At 54.8% G+C, this 26,113-nt stretch overlaps 1 protein-coding gene across 1 annotated transcript in view; it reads left to right on the top strand.

Moving 5' to 3' along the window:
• The window catches only part of VWA5B1 (von Willebrand factor A domain containing 5B1), a 38,496-nt gene extending 27,635 nt beyond the window's left edge, over positions 1 to 10,861 (top strand). The window contains exons 14-21 of the mRNA XM_046026593.1: positions 1,009 to 1,210; positions 1,714 to 2,028; positions 3,863 to 4,000; positions 6,053 to 6,166; positions 7,452 to 7,526; positions 8,175 to 8,244; positions 8,795 to 8,912; positions 10,355 to 10,861. Of these exons, the coding sequence (XP_045882549.1) occupies positions 1,009 to 1,210; positions 1,714 to 2,028; positions 3,863 to 4,000; positions 6,053 to 6,166; positions 7,452 to 7,526; positions 8,175 to 8,244; positions 8,795 to 8,912; positions 10,355 to 10,861 (1,539 nt within the window). The remainder of the gene's footprint in view (positions 1 to 1,008; positions 1,211 to 1,713; positions 2,029 to 3,862; positions 4,001 to 6,052; positions 6,167 to 7,451; positions 7,527 to 8,174; positions 8,245 to 8,794; positions 8,913 to 10,354) is intronic.
• The last annotated feature ends 15,252 nt before the right edge of the window (positions 10,862 to 26,113 follow it).

The following is a 26,113-nucleotide window of genomic DNA, read 5'->3' as shown; positions in this document are numbered from 1 at the left end:
CTAGACAGCACACAGCTAAAGTGTTCTCCCACAGGTGTGCCTCAAGTTCATACTCCCATCAACGGTCCACAAGAGAGACCTTGTCTCTTGGTTGGCCACAGTAGGCATCATCAAATGTTTAAATATCTGCCAATCTGGAAGATGGAAAAAAATATATAACTCGTTTTAATTTAGAGCAATGTTCATGAGGCAGAGCATTTTTTACATGGGTTTATCGGATACTTTTTCTGTGTATTGCCTATAGATACCCTGAACCCGTAGTCTCTCTCTGCCTCCCTGCCCCAGTGATTTATAAGACCTTTTTCTTGAAAATGATCTTTGTCGTGTGTGTTGCTATATTTCCCAGTTTATCCCACGCCTTTTGGTGTTTTTTTGTACCGGCACAAGAACAGACAGATTAAATCCACAATACAGAAGAGAAAGTCCAGAAATAAAACCCATGTACATGTGAGCTTTGAGAGGACACAGGTGGGGAATTGATAAACCTTAGAAACTCAGTGAATGAACCATATTTAATAAGTGGTGTTGAGATCTGTGCTACTGAGAAAACCAAGGAAAAGGTTTGTTCCTATTTCTTTACACTAAAATAAATTTCTTGTGAGTCAAAGATTTAAGCAAACAAAAATAAGTCATAAAAATTCTAGAATTTTTTTTGAGTGGGAAAGACCTTTTAAGCATGACATATGAGAAGGCATAAGGAAAAGGCTGATAATTTTAGCCTCCTCCCAACACGCACACACAATTTTAAACTTTATGGCAAAAAAAAAAAAAAGAGTGGGTTTAGAATATTATCCATGGTATGTGATTTTTCACAGTTTTCCATGGTTGGACTGTATCCATGCTTTGGGATTATCTGTGTTGATGGTTCTCATGGGTAGTGGAGAGTAGGTTATGTGGCCTGCAGTACTATAGGACCTGGGGTGCCCTGGGAAAGAGCTGTGGCTAGGGGTGGAGGGAAGGGACAGCCACCAGGATCTCAGCCTCCTCCCCTCCCTCTTGCACTCCTAGCCCTTGCTGAACAGTGGTCTGGACCTGAGCCAGGGCCCTAAACTCCGGGGCCCAGGGGCCCGAAGGCCCTCTCTGCTGCCCCAAGGCTGCCAACCCAGCCTGCCCTCCAGCCAGGAGACCCAGACCTGGAGCCCCATGAAAGAGCAAGATCTTGGGTCTAGCCTGAAGCTTGCCTCAGACAGACGTAGCCCTGGGGACTTGGGTAAGTGCCTACAGGGTTTAGGACCTGATCGGGGACAGGGACGAATGAATTCTTGGCTGTAGCCCAGCTTCATACGATAGGACTGAGAGCAAACGCCTTTGTCTGTGCCCTTAGTTGGGGGGGAGGGGGGAGGAGAGAGGTCCCTCCGTGCCAGAGAACACCCCCAATCCTGATCTTCCTGGATCAACCTGGCCCTTGGGCTGACTGTGAGGCTCCCAGATGCCCCGTGGCTGCACTCTTCACTCCCCAAGTGTCCCCACCCCACCTTATCTGGCCATCTAAGGTACTGGATTCCTGGAGGTGGGTCTGCCCCATGTTGGGGACAGGTCCATACCATCCAGCTGCCCTAGGGAAGAAGTCGTGTGTTCCTCGAGGTGGCGGGTAGGGAGAAGAAGACTGTATTTGCTTGGCAATGTCTGCGCCCTGGGGAGGAGTGATGTCCCTGAGGGTTGACCCTCTGTGCCCCAGCTCAGAGCACCGCCTGGTTGTCCCTCTGTCCGCAGAGCCGTCCCATCACCCTTCCGCCTTCGAGACTGAGACGTCCTCGGACTGGGAGCCCCCTGCAGAGTCCGAGGAGCGGATCAATCCCGGCAGGCCCCCCACTCCAGGCCCCGTGCTGGGCAAGGCCGTGGTCAAGGGCTTGCGTGACAGCCAACGTTTGCAGTGGGAAGTGACCTTTGAGCTGGGGCCCCCCGGCCCGGAGCGGGGAGGGGCACACGACGCTGACCTGTGGAGCGAGACCTTCCACCACCTGGCGGCCCGCGCCATCATCCGCGACTTCGAGCAGCTGGCGGAGCGCGAAGGCGAGATCGAGCCAGGCGAGCTCCGCCGCCTGCGCGCTCCTGACAGCCTCCGGGAGCCCCTCCTCGCAGCCCCGCCCCATGCCCCTCCCCACTTCAGGGTCCCGCCTCCTCCTCGCAGCCCCGCCCAACGCCCCATCCTACAGCCCCCACCGTGATCCTCTCTCCTCCTCCTCACCCCGGGCCCTGCCCCCTCCATAAGGTCCCGCGGAAGGCCCCACCCTCCTCCTGGCCCACCCACGGGTGATCTGCTCTCCTCCCCAGGCTTCAGCAACTTCCTTCTTCCCACAGCCCGCCACTGTCTAGTGCTCCATCTCTTCGCCCCCCCGCACCGCCCGCCCACCCCGCACCACTGCCTCCCGGTGTCTCCCCTCGGTCCCAGCACAACCAGCCCCACCCTCCACGCCCCTGCCCCCCACCACACACACACACACACACACACACACACACACACACACACACAGAGCCCAGGGTTCCATCCCTTCCTTGATCACCGCCTCCCACCCCGCCCGGTCACCCAGCCCGCAGATGCCTCCTGGCTAGCCCTGGGCTCCTTTAACCCTCCCATCCCTTCCGGTGATCCGGTGATCCGGTGATCTGGTGATCTGGTGATCCGGTGATCTGTCCTCTCCTCTCTTTCCTTTTCCCCGTCTGCTGCAGTACCCATTCCTTCTCACTTCCCAGGCCTTCTCCTTGCAGCGCCCCCCGTAGGCCTCCAGAGACAGAACAACGGGGCCAGTCGGGTCGCCCCTGACCTGCTCCCCTGGGACCACACCTTATTACAGAACCCACTAGATCTAGTTGGTCCACTCACTCATTCATCAACGCCATTTGTTGATTTTGGATCATTTCGGGGCCAAGCTTGAGGCTGAACAGTGCAGTGACCACCACAATTCCAATCCTTAATGCACGCACTAGCGGGGAAGCCGACATGAATCAAATAATTGCGCGCACAATTAATTGACTGCATCTGGCCTAATTGTCCTATTAAGAAATACAGGGATCCAAGAAATCCTGTAACAGGGATGGTGGGGAACTAACTGAGTTCAGGAATTGGGGCAAAATTTCCTAAGACCGTGATCCCTGGGATCACGATGGTGCACACCGAGAATAGATCGGTATAGACACAGAGAACACATAACCCTCTGGAGACTGCTCACCTGTTTTGTGGGAAGAACTTGGGTTTGGAGGTCAGAGCATCCTGAGTTCTGATCCCAGGGCCATTACTAACTCGCTGTGTGATCCTGGGTTTTCTGCTCTCCCTCTCTGGTTTTCAATCTTCTCTGCAAGATTGTCCCAATGGGCCAGACCGCTGGTCCCCACCCTGCCAGGGGACCTGTGAAATCCTGCAGCAAAGTTTTTATCGGATAGCTGCAAAATTAAAATAGAGAATACGGGTGACAGAGAGGGTTTGGGGGTTTGGGGGTTTTGTTTTTAGCTTTTATTTTTAAGTAATTCCTACACCCAAACTGGGGCTCAAACTCACAACCCCAAGATTGAGGGTGGCACACTCAAGGCACTGACTGAGCCACCAGGTACCCCTCGAGGATTTTTTTTTTAAATAACACTCAAGTTATTTAAGGGGTGTAACTATCTTTTTGTCCTAGATGTCTTAGCTCTTTTACATTAAAATGTCCTCATTTTATGAAATGATGATGGAGGTTAATAATCTTGGGGGCGGGGGTTAATGTCCTTAACTGGCAAGTGCACAGACCCCTTGATTTGAAGGGCTTCTGGAATCCCAAAAACAGAGACCACTGGTCTAGTCCTTCTTTTAGCTTCCAGAATTCCAGAATGAGTCAGCTGGGACTTTCCGGGTCCACACACTGACCCCCAGCCTCTCCCTTCGCAGGGTCCAGCCGCCGTTATCAGGTGAACGCTGTGCACACCAGCAAGGCCTGCAACGTCATCAGCAAGTATACAGTCTTCATGCCTGTGGACGTGAGCAAGAGCCGGTACCTGCCCACCGTGGTGGGGTACCCCAACTCTGGTAAGGCAGATGGACTCTTCTGAGGGCCAAGCTACAGGGTTTTCTATGTTCATCGTCAATTAGACATGGTTCCAGAGCACTTTATCTACATTGAAGCCTTAATCCTCAACACAGCGCTGCAAAGTAGATGCTATTACTACCCCCATTTTACAGGTGGGAAGATAGAGGCAGAGGGAGCTAAGCTCCCTGCCCAAGGTCACACAGCAGTGAGGGGCAGAGCTAGGCTTGGAATCCCGTGGCCTGGCTGCAGAGTCTCTACTCACTCCTGATCCTCTCCATTACCACTTAACATTTATCAGAACATTTTCCTTAAACTCCCCCCCCACCGAGATACTAGACCTTCATTTTACTCCCCTCTTGATTATTGTAAATTATGGTGCAAAGAACATCTTTTTTTTTTTTAGATTTTATTTATTTGACAGACAGAGATCACAAGTAGGCAGAGAGACAGGCAGAGAGAGAGGGGGAAGCAAGCTCCCTGCTGAGCAGAGAGCCCGATGCGGGGCTCCATCCCAGGACCCTGAGATCATGACCTGAGCCAAAGGCAGAGGCTTAACCCACCCACGCAGACGCCCCCAAAGAACATCTTTATGCCCCTGTCTGGTTATCTCCTTGGGGCTAATTAACTCTCTGAAGTAAGATTGCAGATCAAAAGGCCTGCCCGTTTAAAACTGGGATGAGTTTTAAAGTTTTTCAAAGTGACCTGACTACAAAGGTTGTCCAGGGGGTCGGCTTTGCACCAACACTGTGTGCTGCTTGTCTTTCTAAATGCTGCCAGGCTCGTAGGCAAGGGAAGAATCTCTTTCTGGGGAATTTTTTTAGGGTTTTTTTTGGTGAGATATTTTCATAGGCACATAAACTATATGTCCTTTTTCTTTCCTGAATTACGTTTTCCTACCCTCTGCGGCTCCTTTTTTTTTCCTTTCTTTTTATTTCTTTTTTGTTTTTTTAGCAGATCTCCTGAAAGAATGTTTAAAAACAAAATGTGCCTCTCCTTGTTCCCGTCTCCCTCCTCTCCTGCTGCTTGTTATCTATGGCACCAAAATCATCGATGACCTGTTCCCTCTCTGGGTTGCTCTCATTTCGGGTTCTGGCCAGCGGCCCAGACTGTTGCTGCACTAGGCATATTCTCATTCACTGGGCTTTGTCATTCCAAATGACATTCTCCCCCTCCCCACCCGCCTCAGACCATTCTCCTAGCGTCTGTAGCACACACAGCCTGGAAGGTTTAGGGAGCTGGTCAATGTCTTAACCTAAGTCCCACAGCCCCCTAAGACCCAAAGCGTGGTTCAGGAAACCAGGGCCCTAAGTGCATGTCTTGAGCACAGCCATTATGCACAAAGTAGGAAGTCCCAGTTTAGGAAATACATTTAGGAAGCACTGGATTGAATAAAGCTCAAGTTTTCTTGATTGCAGAACTTGTCAGAGCCTTTAGTATGTTAACATACATCACGAGGCTCAGAGAAGGGACTCTAGTTTGCAGCTTCTTCCAAACTTACCTCCCCGTAGAACTCCTCATTTTTTTTAAGGAATAGTTTACAGACTTGTGTTCTCCAAGAGTGGGGCTCCCGAAAACTCACTTAATGCTATAGCTTAATTTCTCTTTATTCATGTGCCGTTTGAGGCCCTACGACTCCAGGGTCCTGCCCTGAGGGAGGGGAAGGGGAACCTTGGTCGCAGAGACCACAAGTTAGGAGAGAATGAAAATGGGATGTTCTGAGGAAACCAGCCTTTTAACTAAGTAGAAAATATTACTGCTTCCTGAGCATCGTCTTGGCAATAGCATGCACCTGGAAAGGTTATTATCCCCATTTTCCAGATGAGGAAACTGAGGCATAAAGGGACTAGCACCCCATCCAGCTACTAAGAGATGGGACTGAGGTTCAGACCCAGGTTATTCTGGCTCCAAAGTTCATGGTTCATTGTACAATGTCTTTCTGCCTCTGGACAAGTGACAGACTAAAGGCAGAGTCACTCCTGCCAGCCCTGGGGGAAAGGCAAAGGACTGACACAGTTGTACCCAACTGACCCCCTCTCCTTGTCCTCGTAAAGGTGCCACATGGCGGATGGTCAACTCTCAGGTCCTGACCCAACAGAGGAGGGGCCCGGCTGCTGGCTTTGGACGGTCTCAGACCCTGCTCGGGGAAGACTCGGCAGCAGGAGATGGCAAATTCCACAACCTAAGTAAGAGCTGCCTCCTGTGCGTTCTAAGCCTAAGCCTGGGAGGCACCCTGGTGTCCAAGGCTCCCAGAAGCCAGGCTCTGAGTCTGTGCTCTGGGTCCCCTTGCAGAGCCAAGGTGAGGCCAGGCCTCCCAGACAGTCTCTTGGAGGCTCAGCATGGCCCAACTGTGCCCCCCCACCCCCCCACCCCCAATAACACAGCTTTGCTGAGAGAGCTGCTGGGAGCCCACGTGCCCGCACCATCCCTCCACCTCTCCCCTTTCAAAGTCTGCCCAGCCCCGGGGCTGTTCTCAGACTCCAATCTCTTGAGTCCTCTCAGGCACCAAATGCCAGGAAAACTAATAAGCAAGGGGAAAAGCGAGGAGCAGAGAGGCAGCTCCATCTGTCTGGGTCCCACCATCTGCTTCTTTCAGGATTCCCGAAGCTTCCTTTCTGCCTTTGCCTGATTTTGTCAGGTCCTTAAGTGTCCATGATTTGACCCTTTTGTGACCTGGCACTCATTGACAGGAATAGTTTTAACTCTCTGTGTCCTGAATGTGCGCATGTCTTTTGGTCCCTCCAAAGACAGCCTCACTGCTGTACTGGTCCTAATCCCTTCTTCCTTCATGCCCTCCTCTCAAGTTCAGTGAGGATCTCTGGCCTCCTCCTGTGTGTGGGAAGTACATCAGCAGTACACCCCCCCCCCGCCCCCCCGCCACAAGGCCAGACACCCTGATCGTACTAAGTTTTTACCTGAGGCACTCGAAAGTTCTCACAGACATTGATGGGGTGAAAAGAAGGAACAGTGTGTGAGGGGTAGAAGAATGGGTAACTCCAGAATTAAAAATCTCTGCCAGCTCTTTGGTCCCTCAGGGCCTCCCAAACTGGGGGTGGGGCGGCGGTGGGGAGAGGCTGCTGTAAGTCCTGAGGCAAGCTGAGCTTCCCGTCCAGAAGAAGTTTCTGTCTACCTTTTCATTTCTCCATAGCTCAGTTCTTGGTGGCCCATGGCTTCCATCGAAATCACAAATCCTTTATTTTCTTTTTTTATTTATTTATTTATTTATTTATTTTGAGAGAGAGAGAGCAAGCGTGGGACTCTTAGGGTGGACCAGGGGTGTTATCTCTGGAAGACAAAGGCCCACGCAAGCAGGAGTGGAAACCGTGACCTTGCTCTCCCAGCCCACCCCCCATGTAGTGTGGAATTGGACCTTCACTCTCCTTGGGAGGACGAGAGATAAGAGAGGGAGGCCCAGGGGAGCTCAGGCCTCACTGGCTTCATCGTCTGTTGTAGATGTGGAAGAAAGCCCCACTGCACCCTTTGGTGAGACCACGTCCCCGGGCCGCGAGAAGCACGTTGCTTCCGAAGGTGAGTAGGCGGTCAGCCGACTCTGTCCTTAGTTAAGGTAGGGACAGTGATTGACCCACTGGCCAAGAGAGTGTCTTAGCCCAACAAAGTCCTCAGTGGTTCATTTGTTCCTCAAAACATCCCTGCGTGAAATTAATAGAGGAGTACCCTCAATCTAAAGATGTGGAACTAAGACTCAGAGAGGTCAAGTGACTTGTCCAAGGTCACACAGCGAGTTAATGACAACACCAGGCCCGGAATCAGACTTCCCGATTCTCACCTGAGGGACCATTCTACCACCTAACTCTGCTCAGAAGCCTCCACAATGTGCCAGGGAAGGAAACTCAATGTCCCCCTCTCAGGGATGGGGGAGGGGCTGATATGAAGCCATCACACACACACCCCCCCCACGGGTAACCTTCCAGAAGACACCAGCAACCACCGGCCACAGAAACTTGGAGGCCTATTTCTTACATGTGGACATACGTATTTCATCCTTCTCCACACCACCTGGGCCAAAAGCAAACCCGCAGCCTAACTGTTAGCTCAGACCCCCCAGGGATGGAGGCACGCCCCTGCTCCTCTCTGGACCTCTGTTTCCCCCCTGGGCAGGAAGCCCTTGGACAGGGTCATCTGTCATGCCCCAACTGTCATTCTATGGCTCTCCAGGTCCCCTGCGCAGTCTGGCCACCAATACCCTTTCTTCCTTCAAGACTTCAGACTCTCTCTTTGGATCCAGGTACCTGGGATCCCCCCCACCCCCGAGGTAGGCTGTGCCGCCATCTGCTTCCCCGGGGCCGTTCCTGGCTTGGAAGGTGGAAAGCAGGTCCAACCTAACATTTAGACAAAAATGAATAATCTGAAGGGTATCGAGAAGCCCCCTGCCCCCAGATACACCGCCTTCCGGTCTTCGCACTGTGGAAGCCCCCCGCCTCCACCGCTGTGGTCTCAGTGCAGGTGCAAACCCCCCGGGAGAGCTAGCCTAAGCTTCTCTGGCCACTGGGCTGAACGAGAATATGCTATCAGAAGAGGGTCCCAGAGAACCCTCACCTATTCATCATCTAGGCTGCCGCTAACTCACTGAGTGACTCAGGAAGCACAAGCCCCAATCCCTGGGCCTCAGTTTCCCCAGCTGCCAAATGAGGAAGTTGGAGGAAGCCATCTGTCACGTCCCTTCTGGCCCTGACTTTTGGGGGCGGCTGAGCGGGCGCTGGGCGGGGGGTGGGGGGGGATGACCAGGGACATAAGGGGACAGCTCTGGCCACTCTTCCCCGCTTCCACCCACACAGGCTGAGTCTGAGCAAGTCCAGGCTGCTGACTCGGGCAGCCAAGGGCTTCCTGAACAAACCGCTGACCAAGGCTCCAGAGTCAAGCCCAGGGACCCAGAGTTTCGACTACATCCCACTGGTGAGTGCCCCAAACCCCAGACCTCAGCCTCCAACACTCCCTGAGGGGCCTTCCTGGGAGCCTCCTACCCACCCCTCCCCCTTCCCAAAGGGAAAAAGACGGAGACCTCGCCCCCCCCCACCCCAAGTAGGCAGCAGGGCAAGGGCCAGGGGCCTAAGAGTGCTGCTAGAAGCCAGCGCCAGCATCACGAATATTCTTTGCAATCTGCTCTCTTGGCTTTAAAAATTCACAGGAATTTTGCGTTCTACTCCACCATCTATGTGTGTTTATTTTCCATTACATAAAAATAAGCCTTGAAATAGCTCACAAGCAAGTAAAATTAACACCGCAGGAACACACACTGTGTTTACCAAGGGACGCTGTAGACAGCCCGGCATGCTGTGGCAGGGTGAGAAGCCCAGGTCTGCAGGGGGGAGGCGGGGGGCAGCGGGGATCTCTGCATGGGAGGCCCAGTGGGGCTTGGGGATCAGAGGGTGCTGGGAGAGGGCCGTGGTGTGAGCTGCACCACAGAGCCCCAGTCCCTATACGCCCGAGGCATAGTGTCACGTTGAATTTCCAAGGCTCCTGGGCCACAGAGCTCTGTGCTTGCTTAAGTGTTTGTGAAGCCGGGCACCGTGCTAGACCCTGGGAGACAACCTTGAACTGGATGCACATAGTCCCTGAGCTCATGGCTCTCAGTGTCTAGTGGGGGCACGGACAAGGAACCAGACACTCCTGACGCTTGGGTGCTGTGAGCGCAGAGGTCGGGTTTGGTGCGGTGAGGTGTGGTGGCTGGAGGGGACGCAGACTCCAGGCAGTGGTCAGACTGAGAACTGAAGGGTGAGGAGTCGTGGCCAGCAGTGTGGAGAGGAGAGAGCTTGGGGACCAGAGCACTGGAGGTTGGGGGCAGGGAGAGGGCGGGAAGAGTCGAGGATGAGCCAATGCTCTGGAAATCCCTGATTCTAAGAGAAACTTGAAGTCATTGAGTTGATAGCTTCCAAAGCGCCATGGTTTATGCCTTACTAGAACCCCTCCAAGGCAGGAAAGAGGAGAAGCGGGGGGCAGGGGAGGAGAGAGGAGGTTGCAGAGCAGAGTAGAAAGTATACCCGTTGGTACTTGGAAACTGATCAGTGTGGAGGAAGGGACAGGGAGGTGAGCTGCCCTGAGTCTGCCAAACGGCAGTGGATGGCCCCGGGGCCCGAGCAGGGCCCCCCTACACAGGACAAGAGGCAGGTGTGGAGTAAAGAGGTTGGGTTGGGCCTGATCAGCCTGAAGTGCCCATGGGGTAAGCTCGGAGCTGCTCGGTTGGCTGCAGTAACCCGCAGATCTCCCAGGTGGGAGGGGCAGTCTGGGGGGATATGGAGGGATGAATGGGCAGGCTGTGTGGACCCAGGCTTTTGCACGGCCTGGGGCTCCACAGTCTAAAAAGTTTGAGGCCCACTGAGGGGCTGCCCCACACACAGGTGTCTCTGCAGCTGGCCTCCGGAGCCTTCCTGCTCAACCAAGCCTTCTGCGAGGCCATCCACATCCCCATGGAGAAGCTCAAGTGGACCTCACCCTTCACCTGCCACCGAGTGTCCCTCGCTGCCCGCCAGCTGGAGTCTAAGACCCCGAGTCCCCAGGGGTACAGCAGCCCCTCCGCGCGGCTCCCCTCCTGCGACAGCTTCTCCCCGGAGCCTCTGGCAGAGGGCAAGCCAGGCTGGGAGCCCAGGGCTGTGGTAGAACACACGGGGAAGCTGTGGGCCACCGTGGTGGCGCTGGCGTGGCTAGAGCACAGCTCAGCCTCCTACTTTGTGGAGTGGGAGCTGGTGGCCGCCAAAGCGAACTCATGGCTGGAGCAGCAGGAGGTACCCGAGGGCCGCACGCGGGGCACGCTCAAGGCGGCTGCCCGCCAGCTGTTCGTGCTCCTGCGGCACTGGGACGAGAACCTGGAGTTCAACATGCTTTGCTATAACCCGAATTACGTGTAGTAGGGGTGGGAAGGCCGGAGAGGGAGGGGACGGTGCGAGCCTGGCAGGGGGGAGCTTTTGCAGCTGTAGCCAATATACTGATTGCTAGAAAGAGCCCTGGACTGGCAGTCAGGAGACCTGAGTTCAATCCCAAATTTGCTACCGCCTAGCTGTGCAATGGTAGGCCAGCTCCTATGCCCTGTCTGGGCCTTAGTTTCCCCACCTGTAAAATAAGCGTGTGAGGTAAGGGAGGTTGGACGAGATCTCTAGAAGCTCCAGAGAATGCCCAGGCAGCCGTGGGGTGCGGAGAGAGAAAATACAGCTTAAACCCCAGTTCTCTCTGGAAGAGGGTCCCATGGGCAATGCCCCCCCCCCAAATAAAAGGGTGGATGAGCGAACCCAAAGACTGCCAGTAACCAGACCTGCGAGCTCACGGCCAGGCACGGGAGACCACCTCTGCCCACTGCCTTGTCTCCGTGGTGACGGTCCGGCGCCCTGAAACCCACTCACAAACCCACTGGAGAACTCCCCTTCCCAACATGCTACAAAGAGTCACTCGGGGGCCTTTTCCCAGGGCTCGGAAGCCCTAGTGTACGTCACTTTGCAGACCGTCAGTGACCTCCAGTCTAAGAGGAGGAGATGGGGAGGCCCAGGAGGGACACCTGCCGCTGCGGTATTAAAACCAAGCTCCAGTCTGTGCTAAAATAGTCCGAACAGAATAGACATGGTCACAGAAGTCGGTGGAGAAACCAGGCGACACCTTAAATAATTTGCAGTTTCAGGAATTGTGCAAGGCGAACTCCGCGGGTGCTGAGGGGCGCGAGGGGGCCCCTCATCAGCTCTATTTTGGGCTCCCGGGGGCCCTCTTTGCAACAGAGAACCAGACAGAGCCTGGCGGCGCATTTGGGACCAGCAGCTTTAGCTGGGAGGGGGTTTTATTCAAAGACATGAAGGACACTTGAATAGTCCAGCAGACAGCCCCTGGGGGCTTCCCCTGAAACTCACCTGGACCCTGTGGTGAGGGCACAGCCTCGGACACCCTGGGGGCCCAGTCACCTCTGCCCTGAAGACTCCTCTGGAAGCCCAGCTGTCCGGGACCCCAGGCTAAACCCTCACACCCCCTCTCCAAGGCCTTAACATCTGTTCTCCAAGCGGTCCCTTTGGGCCCCAGGGCCCTGGCACAAAGCCAGTCCCTCTCCAGGGAGATCTGGAGGTCCCCTCCCCTGTGGGAGGGCTGTGGGCTCTGGCACACATCCCAGCCTCCCGAAGCCTTGAGAAATGCCCAGTCTTCATCAGGGGCGGAGGGGAAGAAGGGTTCCAACAGAATGCCCTTCAGGCGTAGAGGAGAGGCAGCCTGGACAGGATGTGGTATCCTGCCCCCCCAGACACTGGCCCTAGATTGGGGGCCCTTCTCTGCCTTCCCCCTGTGCTACGAAGTCTCCCAGGAGGGGCTTTCTTCACTCTGGTCCTGCTGAGGCTCCAAAACCCTGGTGATCCAACCCCAAGGGAAGGGAAGGGGTTGGAGGCTTCGTATCAAGTCCTGTCTGCTGCTTGGCTGACTGTCCTGTTTCAGAATCACCATCTGGGGTGGAACCCAGCCAGGCAACCACCAGCACCGTGGCCAACAGGACCCCAGGTTGCACATGGATGACAGTCTGGGCTTTTGACTTGAAATCAGTGCCACTGAGAGGGATAAGGGTTTGAGGCTGTCTTGCTCACGGCCTCAAGCAGGTGTGAGGACAGCCTTGTCCTCTCCCTACGCAACTCCCCGCGCAACTCCCCGCTGCTGCAGCCAGCAACCCCAGCTTCAGGGTAAGGAGAAAGGGGTGTGACCTCCCTTCCTTGGCCCACCATTAGTGGGAGTACCTATCAGACCGAGAGTGGGAACGCCTGGCATTCGTTTGGACAAGTGGCTTCCCGTTGCCGGGTGCACTAGAGCTGGGAGGCTGCCCCTGTCCCAATGTTCCCAGATCTGTGCCTCTGAGATGGTTCCCCCTTAGTGACCATGGACTTGCGCTCACCACCTGTGACCTTGAACCTGTTGCGTGTGCTTTCTGGGCCCCTCTCCTCTTACGTGATAAGGTTGGACTGGGTCATCCAGCTTCCAAAGCCACCTGATTCTGGGTCTCCAGCCTCAGTGTGGACAATGAGCAGGTTCAAGGTGGTCCACTGTGGAACTGGAAGGAGTAACCGAGAACCCAGCACGGTGGTGGGTGTGCCGCCCCCTTCTCCAGGAAATGTCCTTAGATCCTGCTCCAGGAGCAGCAGCTGGAAATCTGGACCACTGACCTCCACACCCCTTGGCTCCCCTGCCTAGCACCCAAAGGGGCAGAGCAACAAATCCTTTTTGATACCAAATAACCCAAAGGCTTTGGTGGACATCTGGATAAGAGACATTTTTTAAAGAACTTCAGACGTATCAAGGTGACACACAGTCTCCAGAAACTGCCACCAAGAGGAAGGTTTAAGGAAAAACTAACTTTTGGTAATTAGCACAGGCATTGAAGCTAAGGTGGTTCCAGAAATTATCAAGGAGGGACACATTGCTCCTGCAATTGGGATTAACTTGGATTAATCTGGATTTTTTTTTTTTTGTTCAACTAGCCCTTACTTTCTAGGTGATGCAAGGAAACATTTATGCCCTGCCTGAATGAAAGATCAGGAGAGTACCCTGATCTGCATCCTTCCTGCCCAGTGGCCCTCGCCAACAGAGGCGGGCCTCCAGTGGCAAGAACACTGAGGAGAACTGGGAAATCTCCGTGCTGGTCTAAACTCCCATCAGTATGCTGTGTGGCTTCTGGCAAGTTGCTTGCTTTCTCTGGGCCCTGTTTCGTCTTCTGTAGAATGAAGAGGCTACACTCAGCATTTCCAACACTGTTCTTTGGTTGATATGTGAATTAGCAATTCATGAGAAACAGTCCGGCAGGCAAATATGTTGGGGAAACCCAAGGAAAACAGATTTCTTTAGGTCAAGACAGACTCGGAGTCATGAATATGTAAATGTGTATTGTCAGTCTCCCGCGAGGTGATTCAGGAGGCTGCTCTCCCAGGGTTATTCATCTGGGAAAACACTGGTCTAGATCTCCCGGAGGGATCTTCAGGCGCTGACATTCAAAGAGCCTTTATTGAGAGCCTCCCGCATGCCAGGCATCCCCGGGCAGCAGAGTGGGCAGCAGAGTGAGCACCACATCGGCTGGGGTTCCTATCCTTTCAGAGCTTGGTGAGAAGCATCAGAAGCGAGTCTGCTCCGTGCACCATTACCCCCCTCCCTGGCATGCCGGGGAGGGCACGTCTTCGCCTGCTGATTCCCCAACCTCTGAACGTGCCATATGTCGGGGTGGCCTCAGAGTGAGCTGTCCGGGCATCCTTGGCACTAGAGACCAGCCCCTGAGCTTTCGGACACAAGTGGCGTGATAGCGTGGTTCCCAGCAGCAGCGTGGGACCCTGGCCCGAGCACCTGCGGTAGGCTTCCTTGCCCTGGAGTTTGGGGTAGGGGGGAGTCCCTGCCACAAAGTGTCCCAAGGGTCCAACCTCCCACCACACACAGGGCAGTGTCGTCCCTCTGGGGCCCCCTCAGATGAGATCAACTCCAGATCCCGGGAAACTGGGCCCCACACTTAGGCAGATTTGCACTGGATTTGAAAAGCGTTTTCTCCATCGTACAGAACAAACGACATCCTCTGTCCTCTGCTGCTGTGACCAGGGAAATAGAGTCGCAAGTTCTAAAACTACCTGCTGTGGGTTGGAGGGGGGTGAACCTGCTCACTAGGAGGGGAACCTCCCCTCTCCCTTGGCAGGGACCCCCACAGAAAGGAAGTGAGGAAAGGAGTCTCCCCGGATCTTCACCGCCCTTCACCGGCCCCGCTAGAGCCCACCACACAAGGACCTGCTCCTGCAGGGTACGAAGGCTGCTTTACACTACGTACGTCTTGGAACCTCTCCCAAGTGATCCCCAGACACAAATCCTTCTGCATCCTTCCTGCAAAGGGGGAGGTAAGGGCTTTGCTACCCCAGGAATGGGCTGTGAGTTCACCGTCCTGGCATTTGCAAGATTTTTTTTTTCACCAATCTAGCAGGGACGAGGGAGATCAACCCCCCCACCACCATGAGCGCATCCCCCCAGCATCAAGTAAAAATAAGCAGGGCCGGGAATATATGTGGTATTTCATAGCTGGTACATCTGATCTGCAGAGATAGGTCTTAAAGTCAGGACCTTGGCAGCATCTCCCAGCCAGGCTCCCCAGCATTCCCTCCCATGGAGCTCCCTGACCTGCGTGTTCACCGTTCCTCCCCCCGCCCCCTCGTGTTGACATTGACCTCTCAACTGCCTCCCAGATCACCTGACAAAGTGGGATTCCTCCTGTTCATGCTGCAAACCTTGGCTTGTGGCCAGCTGCCCTGAACTTACAGCTGCTTCCCATGGCAAAGCACCCTGCCTCTATGCGGTCGAATGCAGCAACACACGCCGTATAGTTTCACTATTTGTCCCGGTGGCTTTGGCTCAAGCGGCATGGCCGGTGCTTGTCCCCCTTGGAGCCTTAAGTGCCTACAACATGCTGCCCTGTTCCCTTGCCTGCTCACCTGTAATGTCCCTACAGTGCCTGTGACACTTGCTGTTGTTAGAATAGCCGCCGCCTTTTCCCAGTGGCCAGTCCCATGGACCCTGCGGGAGTCCTGGGTGGCAGCTGTCTTCTATCCACCAACAACTAGCAAACCACACCCGGGGGCTGTATGACCATGTCTGGTTTCAAAGGAATGGCTTATTTGTCATTGGTGGCCACTGTTCTCTTAGAAGTGTTTAGCTTGTAAAAACTAATGAACCTGATGATATGACAAAATGATACTTGTGTCTGCTCTTTTGTTCTCAAAACCACTACTTGGCTTTCAAACTAGTGGTTCAGGGGTCTGTCTGCCTTGCAAGTGTGCTCACACCTGTCTCGGTTTGGGACTCCCCCCTCCATTGACCCATCGTCCCTGTCTGCCTGGTACTGAGGTGCGGGACAGTCTTGGGATATGTGACTTTGACTTTTAAAATTGGAACAATCCCAGGAAAATCGGAACAAGCAGGTCATGGTGGTTCCCCCAGAAGCAGAGCTTGAGATAAGGATTCAGTGCAGAGGGTGTATTTGTGTGATCCCCAGAAACACCCTGAGGCAAGTGAGGACACCAGTAAACGGAAGGTTATGGCTGTGAGTGTGGACTTTGATCCCACTGGAACCGAGAGTAGACGCACATCTCCAGTTGCTCCAGCTCCAGTCTGCCACTGGTTGAGGGTTACTCCCAGGAAACGCCATTCACTCCTTAGCACTTCTGGCCCACCACAGGCGCCCCGGCCGGGCTCACTTCTGCAGTAGAGAAAGCCACCAGTCAGAGAAGTACAGGTACTAGCAGGTGTCCAGTCCAGGACCTCCAGGACCTGAACCAGCTGTGGGGGCACGCCTGCACCCAGACAGCACCTGTCACCACAGCTCTGCATGGCTGCCTCCCACATTTCAGATTTCCCTCCGAAGCGATTAGTGGTCACAAAATATATTTATTTGAAAATCATTACCAGCTGCCATTTTGTCTTACAACCCATACAAACTGCCCCCAAAACCTAAGTCATTTGGAAATCCTTTAGCAGCTTACCTTGTTTCCCCACACCGTGGGTCGTCCCTCTGCAGCCTTCAGGGAGAACAGGCGGCTAAAACAGGAATCCCCAATAGACCCAAATCTTCGCTGTGATGTGCTAACGGCCCTAATAGGAACTATTTGAGGCTCCAACAGGCTGAGACTGACGAGGCCAACAGAAATACTGCATTCTGGCCTGGCCCTCATGGATGACTCTCAGCTAGGTAATGGGCCTTTGCTGAGCTAGACAAGCCTTTTCTCTGACCTTCCACCGCAGCTCTAGGCTGCTGGGGGACCACAAATTCCTTTAAAACCTCACTGACCTATGAACAGGCACAAACTCCATCTTTATAAGAAACCTGCTTCTTTGTTTTCTTCTCCAGTTGCGCATTCTGTAAAAGCCACCGTGTGTGTGTGTGTGTGTGTGTGTGTGTGTGTGTGTGTGTGTGTGTGTCTGTCCTGGTGGGGTGGCAATAAGGATGATCTAGCCTCTTGTGCTACGAAAAACATACTCAGGAAAGCAGACCCTCGACACTTGAATTCTCTCCAGGAACTCTGCGGAAGGAGAGAGTGAAAGGAGCCCAGCGGTTCAGGTCTTGGGTCTCCTGGGTCTTCTGTCCTGTGGTTGTCAGTTCCCTCCAAGGCACGGCTGGCCTCCTGGGAACCTGAGCTTCCTTGTCCGAAATGGGGAGAAAACAGTATGCTGAGTCCTAGCCTAGCTCTGCCAAGCTCTCTTGTTCTGCCACCCAGCAGCAACTACCCTCCTTCTCATCTGAGCCTCACTTAGAGTCTCCCAAGGCAAAGCCCTTTCTGGAAGCATCCAGACCACCCACATGAAGTCTAGCCACTCCAGACCCAGGGTTGGAGAAAGAGAGGGACACATCCTCTTTGATATAATGAGACATAGGTCACCTGTTGGGAGGAGGTCCTCTCCTGGCCTGGGGGGAGGTGGGGCCCTGGATACTCAGAGCTCCTGCGCCTCCAGTAAGATCTGGGATGGGCAAGGGGAGTTGTCTATGATGGCTCCCTTAGCCACTCCAAGTAGAACTGACCACCCCCTACACTCCTCTTAAGCTCCAAGATCTTTCAGGATGCAGATATGGACCCTCCCAGGCACTGATCCAGTTCCCGCCTATCCTTCATTCCTGGCTTCTGAATCTGGGGCTTCCAGAGAGCCAGAACTGGGACTGTTTGCACAAAGGCCTTGGCGCCCAGAGCCTGCGGTGCCGTTCTGATGCCTTCCGGCAGAGGGCGCTGTGGGCGTGCACTGCCTTCCAGGTCTGGGCCTGCAGAGACATTTGGGGAAAGAGGAGCTCCGCGGCAGGGATGAAGGGAGGCTTCAGAAGCTATTCCTGTCCCCTGTCAACAGCCTTTTTTCCCTGCTAAAAATGGTGATTCGTGATGGCTAGGAAGCCCACTGAAAGGCTGTGCCGGTCACGTACTCACCCGTGAGTCCAGGCACTGGGCTTGCTCCCCTGGAACTGGAAAAGAGGTGACCACTTGTGCCTTCCCTGCTCTGCCCACTCTTCCTCCTGGTCACCCTATGAGTACCCCTCCTTCTCCACCTCCTTCAGGAAGCCTTCCCAGGCCGCCTCCAGGCAGCAGCTTCTTACGGGATATTTACTAGTGTAAACATTTGTGTGTTCTGTCTCCCCCATCAGACTGGGAGCTCCCAACCATACCTGCTGGTCTTTCCCGGGGCAGGGCTACGTAGCCCTCATCAGATCGGAGGCTCTTCAGGGGCACAGACCTTATCTCCTCCATCTGACCACGGGTTTTCCAAATAGGGTCTGTCTCCTCCATCAGACTGTGTGCTCTCTGAGGCAACTGTTGCACAGTTCTGGGGACACCTGTCTCAGGACTCTGTGGGCAGAAAGTAACAGTCTGAAGACAGCCCTCCCCCACTCCCCCATGGGGAGATCTGAGATGCTCCCATGTCCCCTGATCTCTGCACACCGGGAGGGAGAAAGATGGGTTGGATCAGAGGAAAGATCGCCACTCCGGGAAAGAATAAAAAGCGGGCAGGCGAGACTCGAGAGGGATTGAAGACACCAAACCCCCTGTTTGCACCACACGCTCGCCCAGACGCTGCAGGTTCCCCCCATTCCACACCGGCCGCCATCCAGGATGTGTCCCTCATCACCGCATGTGAAAAACAAGGGCAGTCTATTCAAGAACTGGTGCCCCCTAGTGACTGGGTCTCGCAATAACACAACAGCCTTCCCCTGGTAGACAGACTAAGGCTGCACAGTCAAGGACCACAGACCAGGAAATGCCACGTCCCTTGTTTTGGAGGCTAGAAGTTCAAGATCAAGGTGTGGGCAGGGTTGGGTCCTTCTGAGCACTGCGGGGAAAGGATCTGGTCCATGCCTCTCTCCCAGCTTCTGGGGTTTCCGTGGCTTGTGGCAGCGAACCCCAGTTTTCACAGGGCCTTTGCTCTGGGATGCACCTGTCTCCAAATTCGCCGTTTATCCAAGGACCCCAGTCTTATTGCATCAGGGCCCACCACAACAACCTCGTTTTAATTTTATTACCTCTGGAAAGATCGTATTTCCGAATATGATCACCTTGTGAGTACTAGGGGTTTAGAGCTCAACATAGGAATTTGGGGGGGGGACACAAGTGTACCCACAAGGTTGCACTCATAGGGCTGATGTTCTAATGGAGAGAGACAAAGAAACACAAAATCAAGGAAATGTACATTAAGTCAAAAAGTGACAAGGCAGAAAAATGAAGCAATATCAGGGGAAATGGAGCATCAAGGAGGGGAGGATGCTATCCGAGGGCAGATAGAGATGACCTTTGGACAGATGACAGAGGAGCAGAGACTGGATTCCAAGTGTCCCCCAAGCAAGCCATTCATGTCCTTGCCATGCTTTCTCTGCCAAGTTGGACATTTACCAAGAGCCCAGTGGGCAGTCAACCTCCTCCAGGAAGTCTTCCTTGACCTGGACCCCCAGGGCTGGCTGGACCTCTCCCACACTCCTTTGTACTCCAGGTTACAGCTGTTACCAGCACTTCTAGGTGTGGTATTTCAGGGTTCTGTGTCTCCACATCAGACTACAAGCAATCTCAGAGCAGAGACCGGGCTTGTAGAGGCTCCACACATATAAGCTGAAGTGCTCGCTTAGAGGGTGAGCCAGTCCTCCTCCTTTTAATAAAAATGATCAGAAGTTTTAAATTGGGGAGTCCTAGGGGCACTTGGGTAGCTCAGTGGGTTAAAGCCTCTGCCTTCGGCTCGGGTCCTGATCCCAGAGTCCTGGGATCGAGCCCCACATCAGGCTCTCTGCTCAGCGGGAAGCCTGCTTCCCTTCCTCTCTCTCTGCCTGCCTCTCTGCTTGCTTGTGATCTCTGTCTGTCAAATAAATAAATGAAATCTTTTAAAAAAAAATTGGGGAGTCCTAAATGTCAAGATCTAATATTCTAAGATCGTTCCAGTGATGTCCCATGAGGACTCCTCACAACTCTATGAAGTGTACCCTTGCGGTGTTTCCGATGAGAACACCCCAGTTCACAGACACTAATTAATCTGCTCAAGGTCCCCCAGCCAGAAACTGGTGGGGTAGGATCCAAACCCACGTCCAACCAACCTGAGGGCCAGTTCTCCTGCCCTACTCGTTCCCTCACCCCACATCTCCTGGATGCTGGGCCACGCAGGTGCAGGGGACATTTGCTACACGCTTTTCATATTCTCCTGTGCTGCCAAGCTCAGCTGCTGGGACCACAGGCTCACTGCCCCTCTTGCTCCCTAAGTCCCCTCCTCTCCACCGCACCCCCCAGGAGGCAAATACAGCCGCGTACTTCCCATCCCTCCCCAGAAGGCAGCGGCGGACCAGGAGTCTCCAGGCACAGGAGGGGAATGGATAACAAGTTCTTCTCCTGCATAACATGTCCACAGAGCTTTGCCTCTTCTCTGCTGTTTGTCCCCATCACCCCCTGCCACTCCGGCCCCAAGGAATCGAAGCAGCAGATGGCCCTGGCCCATGTGACCCGGGTCCCAGCTGCTTCTCCTACTGTGGCCAGTCTTGAGTTGTCAGGGCTGGAATGGGTGCTCAGAATCCTCCAAATGCCCACTTTGCTCCATAAAACAGATGGAGACACTGAGGCCCAAGGAGGGGTGTGGCCTGGACCACTCAGGTCCCCCTAGGCCTGCCCTTGTTGGGTCTCAAGAACCTACATTATAGCTACTCTAGAGAAGGTCTTCAGAAAGGCTCCTGGGGACGCAGGTGTGTGCGTAAGGACGTTCCCACAAGCTAGACCCTGAGGCGGCAGAGTCAAGTCCTAGGGCAGCAGAGAGCACTAGGTGATGAGGGGCAAAAGGCTGGGCACACAGAAAATGAATGTTGCCACCCTCCCCACTTTGTGGTAAAACCCAGCCGCCCTGATGCTGAAATAAGGAGAAGGGGACAGGTACCTTCCACAGCTCACCTACATTCCCCCACACCCCTCCTCAACTGCCCTGCTGTGAAGGCCCAGGTCTTTCCAGGACACAGACCCTGGGTCTCAAGTTCCCCATCTGGGAATGAGGGAGCGCTGGATAACTCCCAAGCAGTGACTTTACCATCTTGGTTCCAGACTTCAGAACATTCCAGAACATCCAGGGGTGGAGATGCCCATGAGGTTGTATCCACTCTCCTGAAGACAAGGACTCTTCCCTTGGGCCACAAGGCCACAGCATGCATGGCCACAGCTGGTCCAGATGTGGAGACATGAGCTCTGGGAGTCTGGGAACCTGCAGAGCACCACCGACCCCACGGATCCACCAGATGCCATTCCAGAAATTTCCGCGGCCACCACAACACTGTTCCTCAGGGCCAGGGGCTTGATGAAATTACAACCACCATTAGGGAGAGGTTTGGCCCTGAGTGGTGAAAACGCAAGTTTCTCTACTCCATCCAGCGTTGGCCAGTCACCATCCCCCCGCCCAGAGCTGTTCACAGGAAGAAATGTGCTTGGCCCCATGCGGCTCAGAGGGGGACCCACGGGGCTGCTAAGCTGCCAGCCTGAAGTCAGCTTTTACTGAGGGCTCTGGGGCGGGATGCCTGGGGGCTGGGGGACTGGGCTCAGTTCCCTGGTTGTTTCTTGTTTGTTTAAAGATTTTATTTATTTATTTGACAGAGAGAGAGAGATCACAAGTAGGCAGCGAGTCAGGCAGAGGTGGGGGGGGTGGGGGGAAGCAGGCTCCCCTCTGAGCAGAGAGAGGGAGGCGCGGCCTGATTCCAGGACCCTGAGATGATGACCTCGGCTGAAGGCGGAGGCTTAACCCACTGAGCCACCCAGGCGCCCCTCCCTGGGTTTTCTCAAGCTGCAATTCCCAACCAGGAGAGAACGTTCAGGGTGACACCAACAGTGGGCAGACACTGTACCCACAGTACCAGTAATAAAATGAATCAGTGTCCCCAAACCAGCCCCTCCCGCCAGGTAGACGGCCGCCTGGGCGGGGCTGTGCTAATACGGGGAGGGGGGTGCTCCCAGGCGAGGGGGGCCGGGTGGGGGGCGGAGGGGGGTAGTCAGCGGGCAGAAACCAGCTCGCCAGCGCCCTCTCCCGGCTGTCTCTGCAGCCTCCACGCCGCCTCTGTTCTTCCCCAGCTGTATTTGCCGCGGTCCCTCTTCATCTGCTTCTCGCTCCCAACTGTCGCCCACAACTGCCTTTGTCTCCTCTCTCCAGGGGCTCCCAGCCGGGGTGTCTCTCGGTCTATTTTCCCCGCTCCCCTCCCCACTCCGTCCAGCCACCCTCCCGCCCCCGCGCGCCCTGCCTCCAAACCCGGCGAAGCCACATCTGTCCTTAACCCAAAATCCTTCCAATTAAACCGCTCCCTCCGGCTCCGGCGGCTGCTGCTGACGTCGGGAGAACCGGGCGAGGCGAAGCCCCAGCCTACGCGCTGGGGTTGGGGGAGGCGACGGGCCCCTCCTGAGGCCCCGCGGTCGTCCGTCTGTCCGCCCACTGCCAGGCGAGCCGCGCGGAGGCCCAAGCGTCCGGAGTCCAAAACTCACTCCCGCCAGGCCCTGCGCTCGGGGTCCCCCCCCCCCACCCGCTCCAAGACACCCCCATCAGGGTCCCCTGCACCGCCCCTCTCCCCTGACACCTCCGATCTTTCCTAGACCTCCACCTGAGTCCCCCTGCCTGGCCTCCCGCTCTCGGGATCCCCCACCTGCTCGAAGACACCCGCCCCCCGTCTTCCCTGCACCGTCCCTTGTGCTCAGAGTCCCCCACCCGCTCCAAGACTCGCATCGCGCTCCAGGCGAGAGCTCCGCGACCCCCGGCGGGCGCTCCCGCATCTCCACCTCCTGACTGCGCACTCCCAGCACCCTCTGCGCACCGGCCTCTCTCCGCGCCCGCACCCAGCGGTCAGCAGCACTCCCGGCACCCGCCCTGCCTCCCCCCTGCCCGCGCGTTCGGGCCTCGGTTTCCCCTCTCCGAGCGGCGCTGACTCTGCTGCCAGGAAGGCGTCGCCGTGGGAACCCGGACATTAAGAACGATTAGCCCACGCACAGCTGAAAGCGATACCTTAATAAATAGTAGTCTGACCCGCATGTAAATAAATATTGGAACGCATTAGGCGGGCAGGAGGCGCGCCCTTTGGCCCACAAGCTGCTTCCAAGACCTCGGGAGATTGGCTGGAACCTCGGCGGCAGGAGATCTCCGCACCCCTGCGGCGCTGGGCAGGGAGGGGTGGAAGCCGAAACCCAGGAAGGGAGGCCAAGGGAGAGAGAAGAGGAAGGAGACACAAAAAGTCCTGGGAAGAGAGAAAGTGAGCGTGGGGGACAGGGAGGGACAGGGATAAACCCGAAGAGGGGAGTGAGGACAGAGAGGAGAGGAAAAAGCAGAATCTGGTGCCCCAGGATAGAGAGGTGAGAGCTCCCTCCCTCCTACTGACAGGCTTCCTTCCTTGGATTCTCCTCCTTATCTCCCTAGTCTCTTAACCCTGGGGGACCCCAGGCTCAGACGCAGGCCTCTTCCCATCCGTCCCCACTTATGCACTAGAAGAGTGCATTTAATCTAGATGCTTTAAATGTCATCCCTGCGCAGGTGGCGAGGGGGCTTCCACAGGCACACCCCCCCCCCAGCCATACTTGTCTTCTCCGAACCCCAGACTAGCACCCCTCTCCCATGGCCAAGACCTTAACACAAGGGAGCACCTGCCCTCCTCAGAAACCTGAGTCACCCTTGTCTTTCCCATTTGCTAAGTGGCAACTCCCTCCTTCCAGCTGCTGAATCCAAAAACCTGGGTGTCATCCTTGATGCCTCTCTCCCCTCCTATGAGGGAAGCCTATCCTCTCCGCCTTGAAAATATTTCTGGAATTCTTCCACTCTTCCCTGCTCCCTGGCCGAGCCCCCCACCATTTTCCACCCCGATTGTTGTAACTGCCCCTGCTCCCTGGACTCTCCCCACCCCTGCCCCCCTCATCTTTCTGTGGACAGAGTGGCCACACAAAAACACGAGTCAGATAAGGCCACTCCTCTGCTCAGATGTTTCATTCAGAGAAACACTGCCAGGCTTAAATGGCTCACCAGACCTCAGCAACCTTCCCTCCAGGGCTCCCTTCCAGGACTGACCACCTACCTCCCCCACCCCCACTCGTTCCAGCCACCCTGGCCTCCTCAGCTGTGGCTGTACCCCCCTCAGAGTTCTCACACTAGCCACACCCTCTTCCTGGAATATTCTCTCCCCACATACCATCATAGGTTAACTGATCACCTCCTTCAAGTCTTTGTTCAAGTGTACCATTCCCCATTAGCCAACTCTGGCCATCCCATTAAAACTATGAATTTCTCTAACCTCTCCCTCCCCTTCATCCTGCCTGTCAGTCTGCCTTCTATTTCTTCACAATGCTCAACCTCTTCTAAGAGCATAACTTACCCATTTTTTGTCTCTCTCTTTCCCAAATGGACACTGAGTTCCAAGAAAGCATGGCTTTTGTCCAAACCACCCCCCCCCACCCCCGCACACACACATAACACCACTGTATCTTTAGTACCTAGAATAGGGTAGGAGCATTAAAAAGTCTCAAAAATACTTGAAGGAAGGGAAGAGGAGCGGGTCGTTGGTTGGAGGGAAGGAAGAGGAATGACAGGAAAAGAGGAGGGAACAGCCCAGGCAGATATAGGGTAGCTCGGGCAAGCATTAACTGGATGGGGAGCGTGTAGCTGGGCTAGAGCTGGAGTGGCCCTGGGATGGTCATGTGTGAGCCATTCTTCACCAGCCAGTGCCCAGGCCAAAGGAGCACCTGGGGGGGGGGGTGCAGCAGTCCCATCTCAGGTCAGCCCCCCCAACCCTAGGGCAGGGAGCACCAGCATCCCCTCAGGCCCCAGCTGGGTGTTGGACCCCAGGGCCGCGGGTGGTGCTGCATGGGCAGGCCCCTAGTAACAGCCACAGTAATTACTGGTTGTATGCGATTAGGGGATAATTATGCTTAATAAGTCCAAAAGTAATTACCATGCAGGCTGCTTGCTGCTTTGGAAAACAGAGGTCCCTGGTGAGCAGGAGCCAGGGAATGGAGAAGGGGGAGAGTAGGCTTCCCAGAACATCAGAGGCACTGGTTCATTTCTCCAGCAGGTGCCTGAGTCCTCTCAGTGGTATTCCCACCAGGGGCTTGCTCACCTCTGACGATGAGGCAGCTCCTTCCATCACTGGACATCCACACATACAATTTCGGCTACTTCTGCCCGTACCATAACCTCTGTGCTCTCACTGAACATCTTAGCATATGCACGAACAGAGAACTAAAGTACCATTTGGAAGAAGAGTGACATGCACCATCATATGCATTGCCACGGACTGATTTATTGGCTCGCAGCATTGCTAACATAGTGGGTCCTATTAGTCCCACCGCCCAGATGAAGAAATGGAACCTCGCAGAGGTCAAGCTCATAGCAAGGGAGAAGAGCAGAGTCTGGGTTCACATTTCAGTCTCTCTGATGCCAAAATCTATATTCCCAACATCTAAGCTCTGCTCCTTCTCCCTGAGGCCACACAGAACCAATCCAATTTACCTTCCCAGAAACTAACCCAGGTCCCCAGGACTCTGGTCTTTTTTACTCTAGACAGAAGCAGTGGCTGGACTCTGTACCTGCCCAGGAGATCATGTGGTACAATGAAAAGGACACCGGTTTCTTTCCTTCCATTGGGTCTGTTGCCAACTAACCCTGTGGCCCTGAGTAAGTCGCTGGATGCCCTTGGGCCTCCATGTTCTCATCTGTGCAAATGGGGTAAAGGGGCCCCCAGTTTGTGACTCTGGATTCTCTCCCCTCCACCCAACCCTAAGACCTGAGCTGCTCCAGGCCCACACTGGCCCAAGGCTTCCACACCCACGGCCTGGGAAATCTCAGTGACCTTCTCCAACCCCTGGGACCGCTTCCTTTCTTCCTCTGGACTGGAATTCCCTTTAGAGGTACCTCAAGAAGATGCTTTAGAGGGGATAGTGACCAATACTCTGCCTGGACACACAACCCTGCCCTTCCACAACCCAAAGGTCTACTTTCAACTTCATTCTTAGAACTCGATTTCCAGGGGAAGGGGAGTAGTGTGGAAGTGGAAGTGTGTAGGCCACAAAGAATATCACATTAACATGCAAATGTCCTCCTTAAATTTGCTGCCATCATCTGGGCAAAGATTCATTTGTATGATTAGAATAACTTATGATGACTCAAGGGATGATACC

Source organism: Meles meles, chromosome 1 (genome assembly GCF_922984935.1).
Source record: "Meles meles chromosome 1, mMelMel3.1 paternal haplotype, whole genome shotgun sequence".
NCBI lineage: Eukaryota > Metazoa > Chordata > Mammalia > Carnivora > Mustelidae > Meles > Meles meles.
The sequence above is the reverse complement of the archived record's forward strand: the minus strand, read 5'-3'. Positions and strand labels throughout refer to the sequence as shown.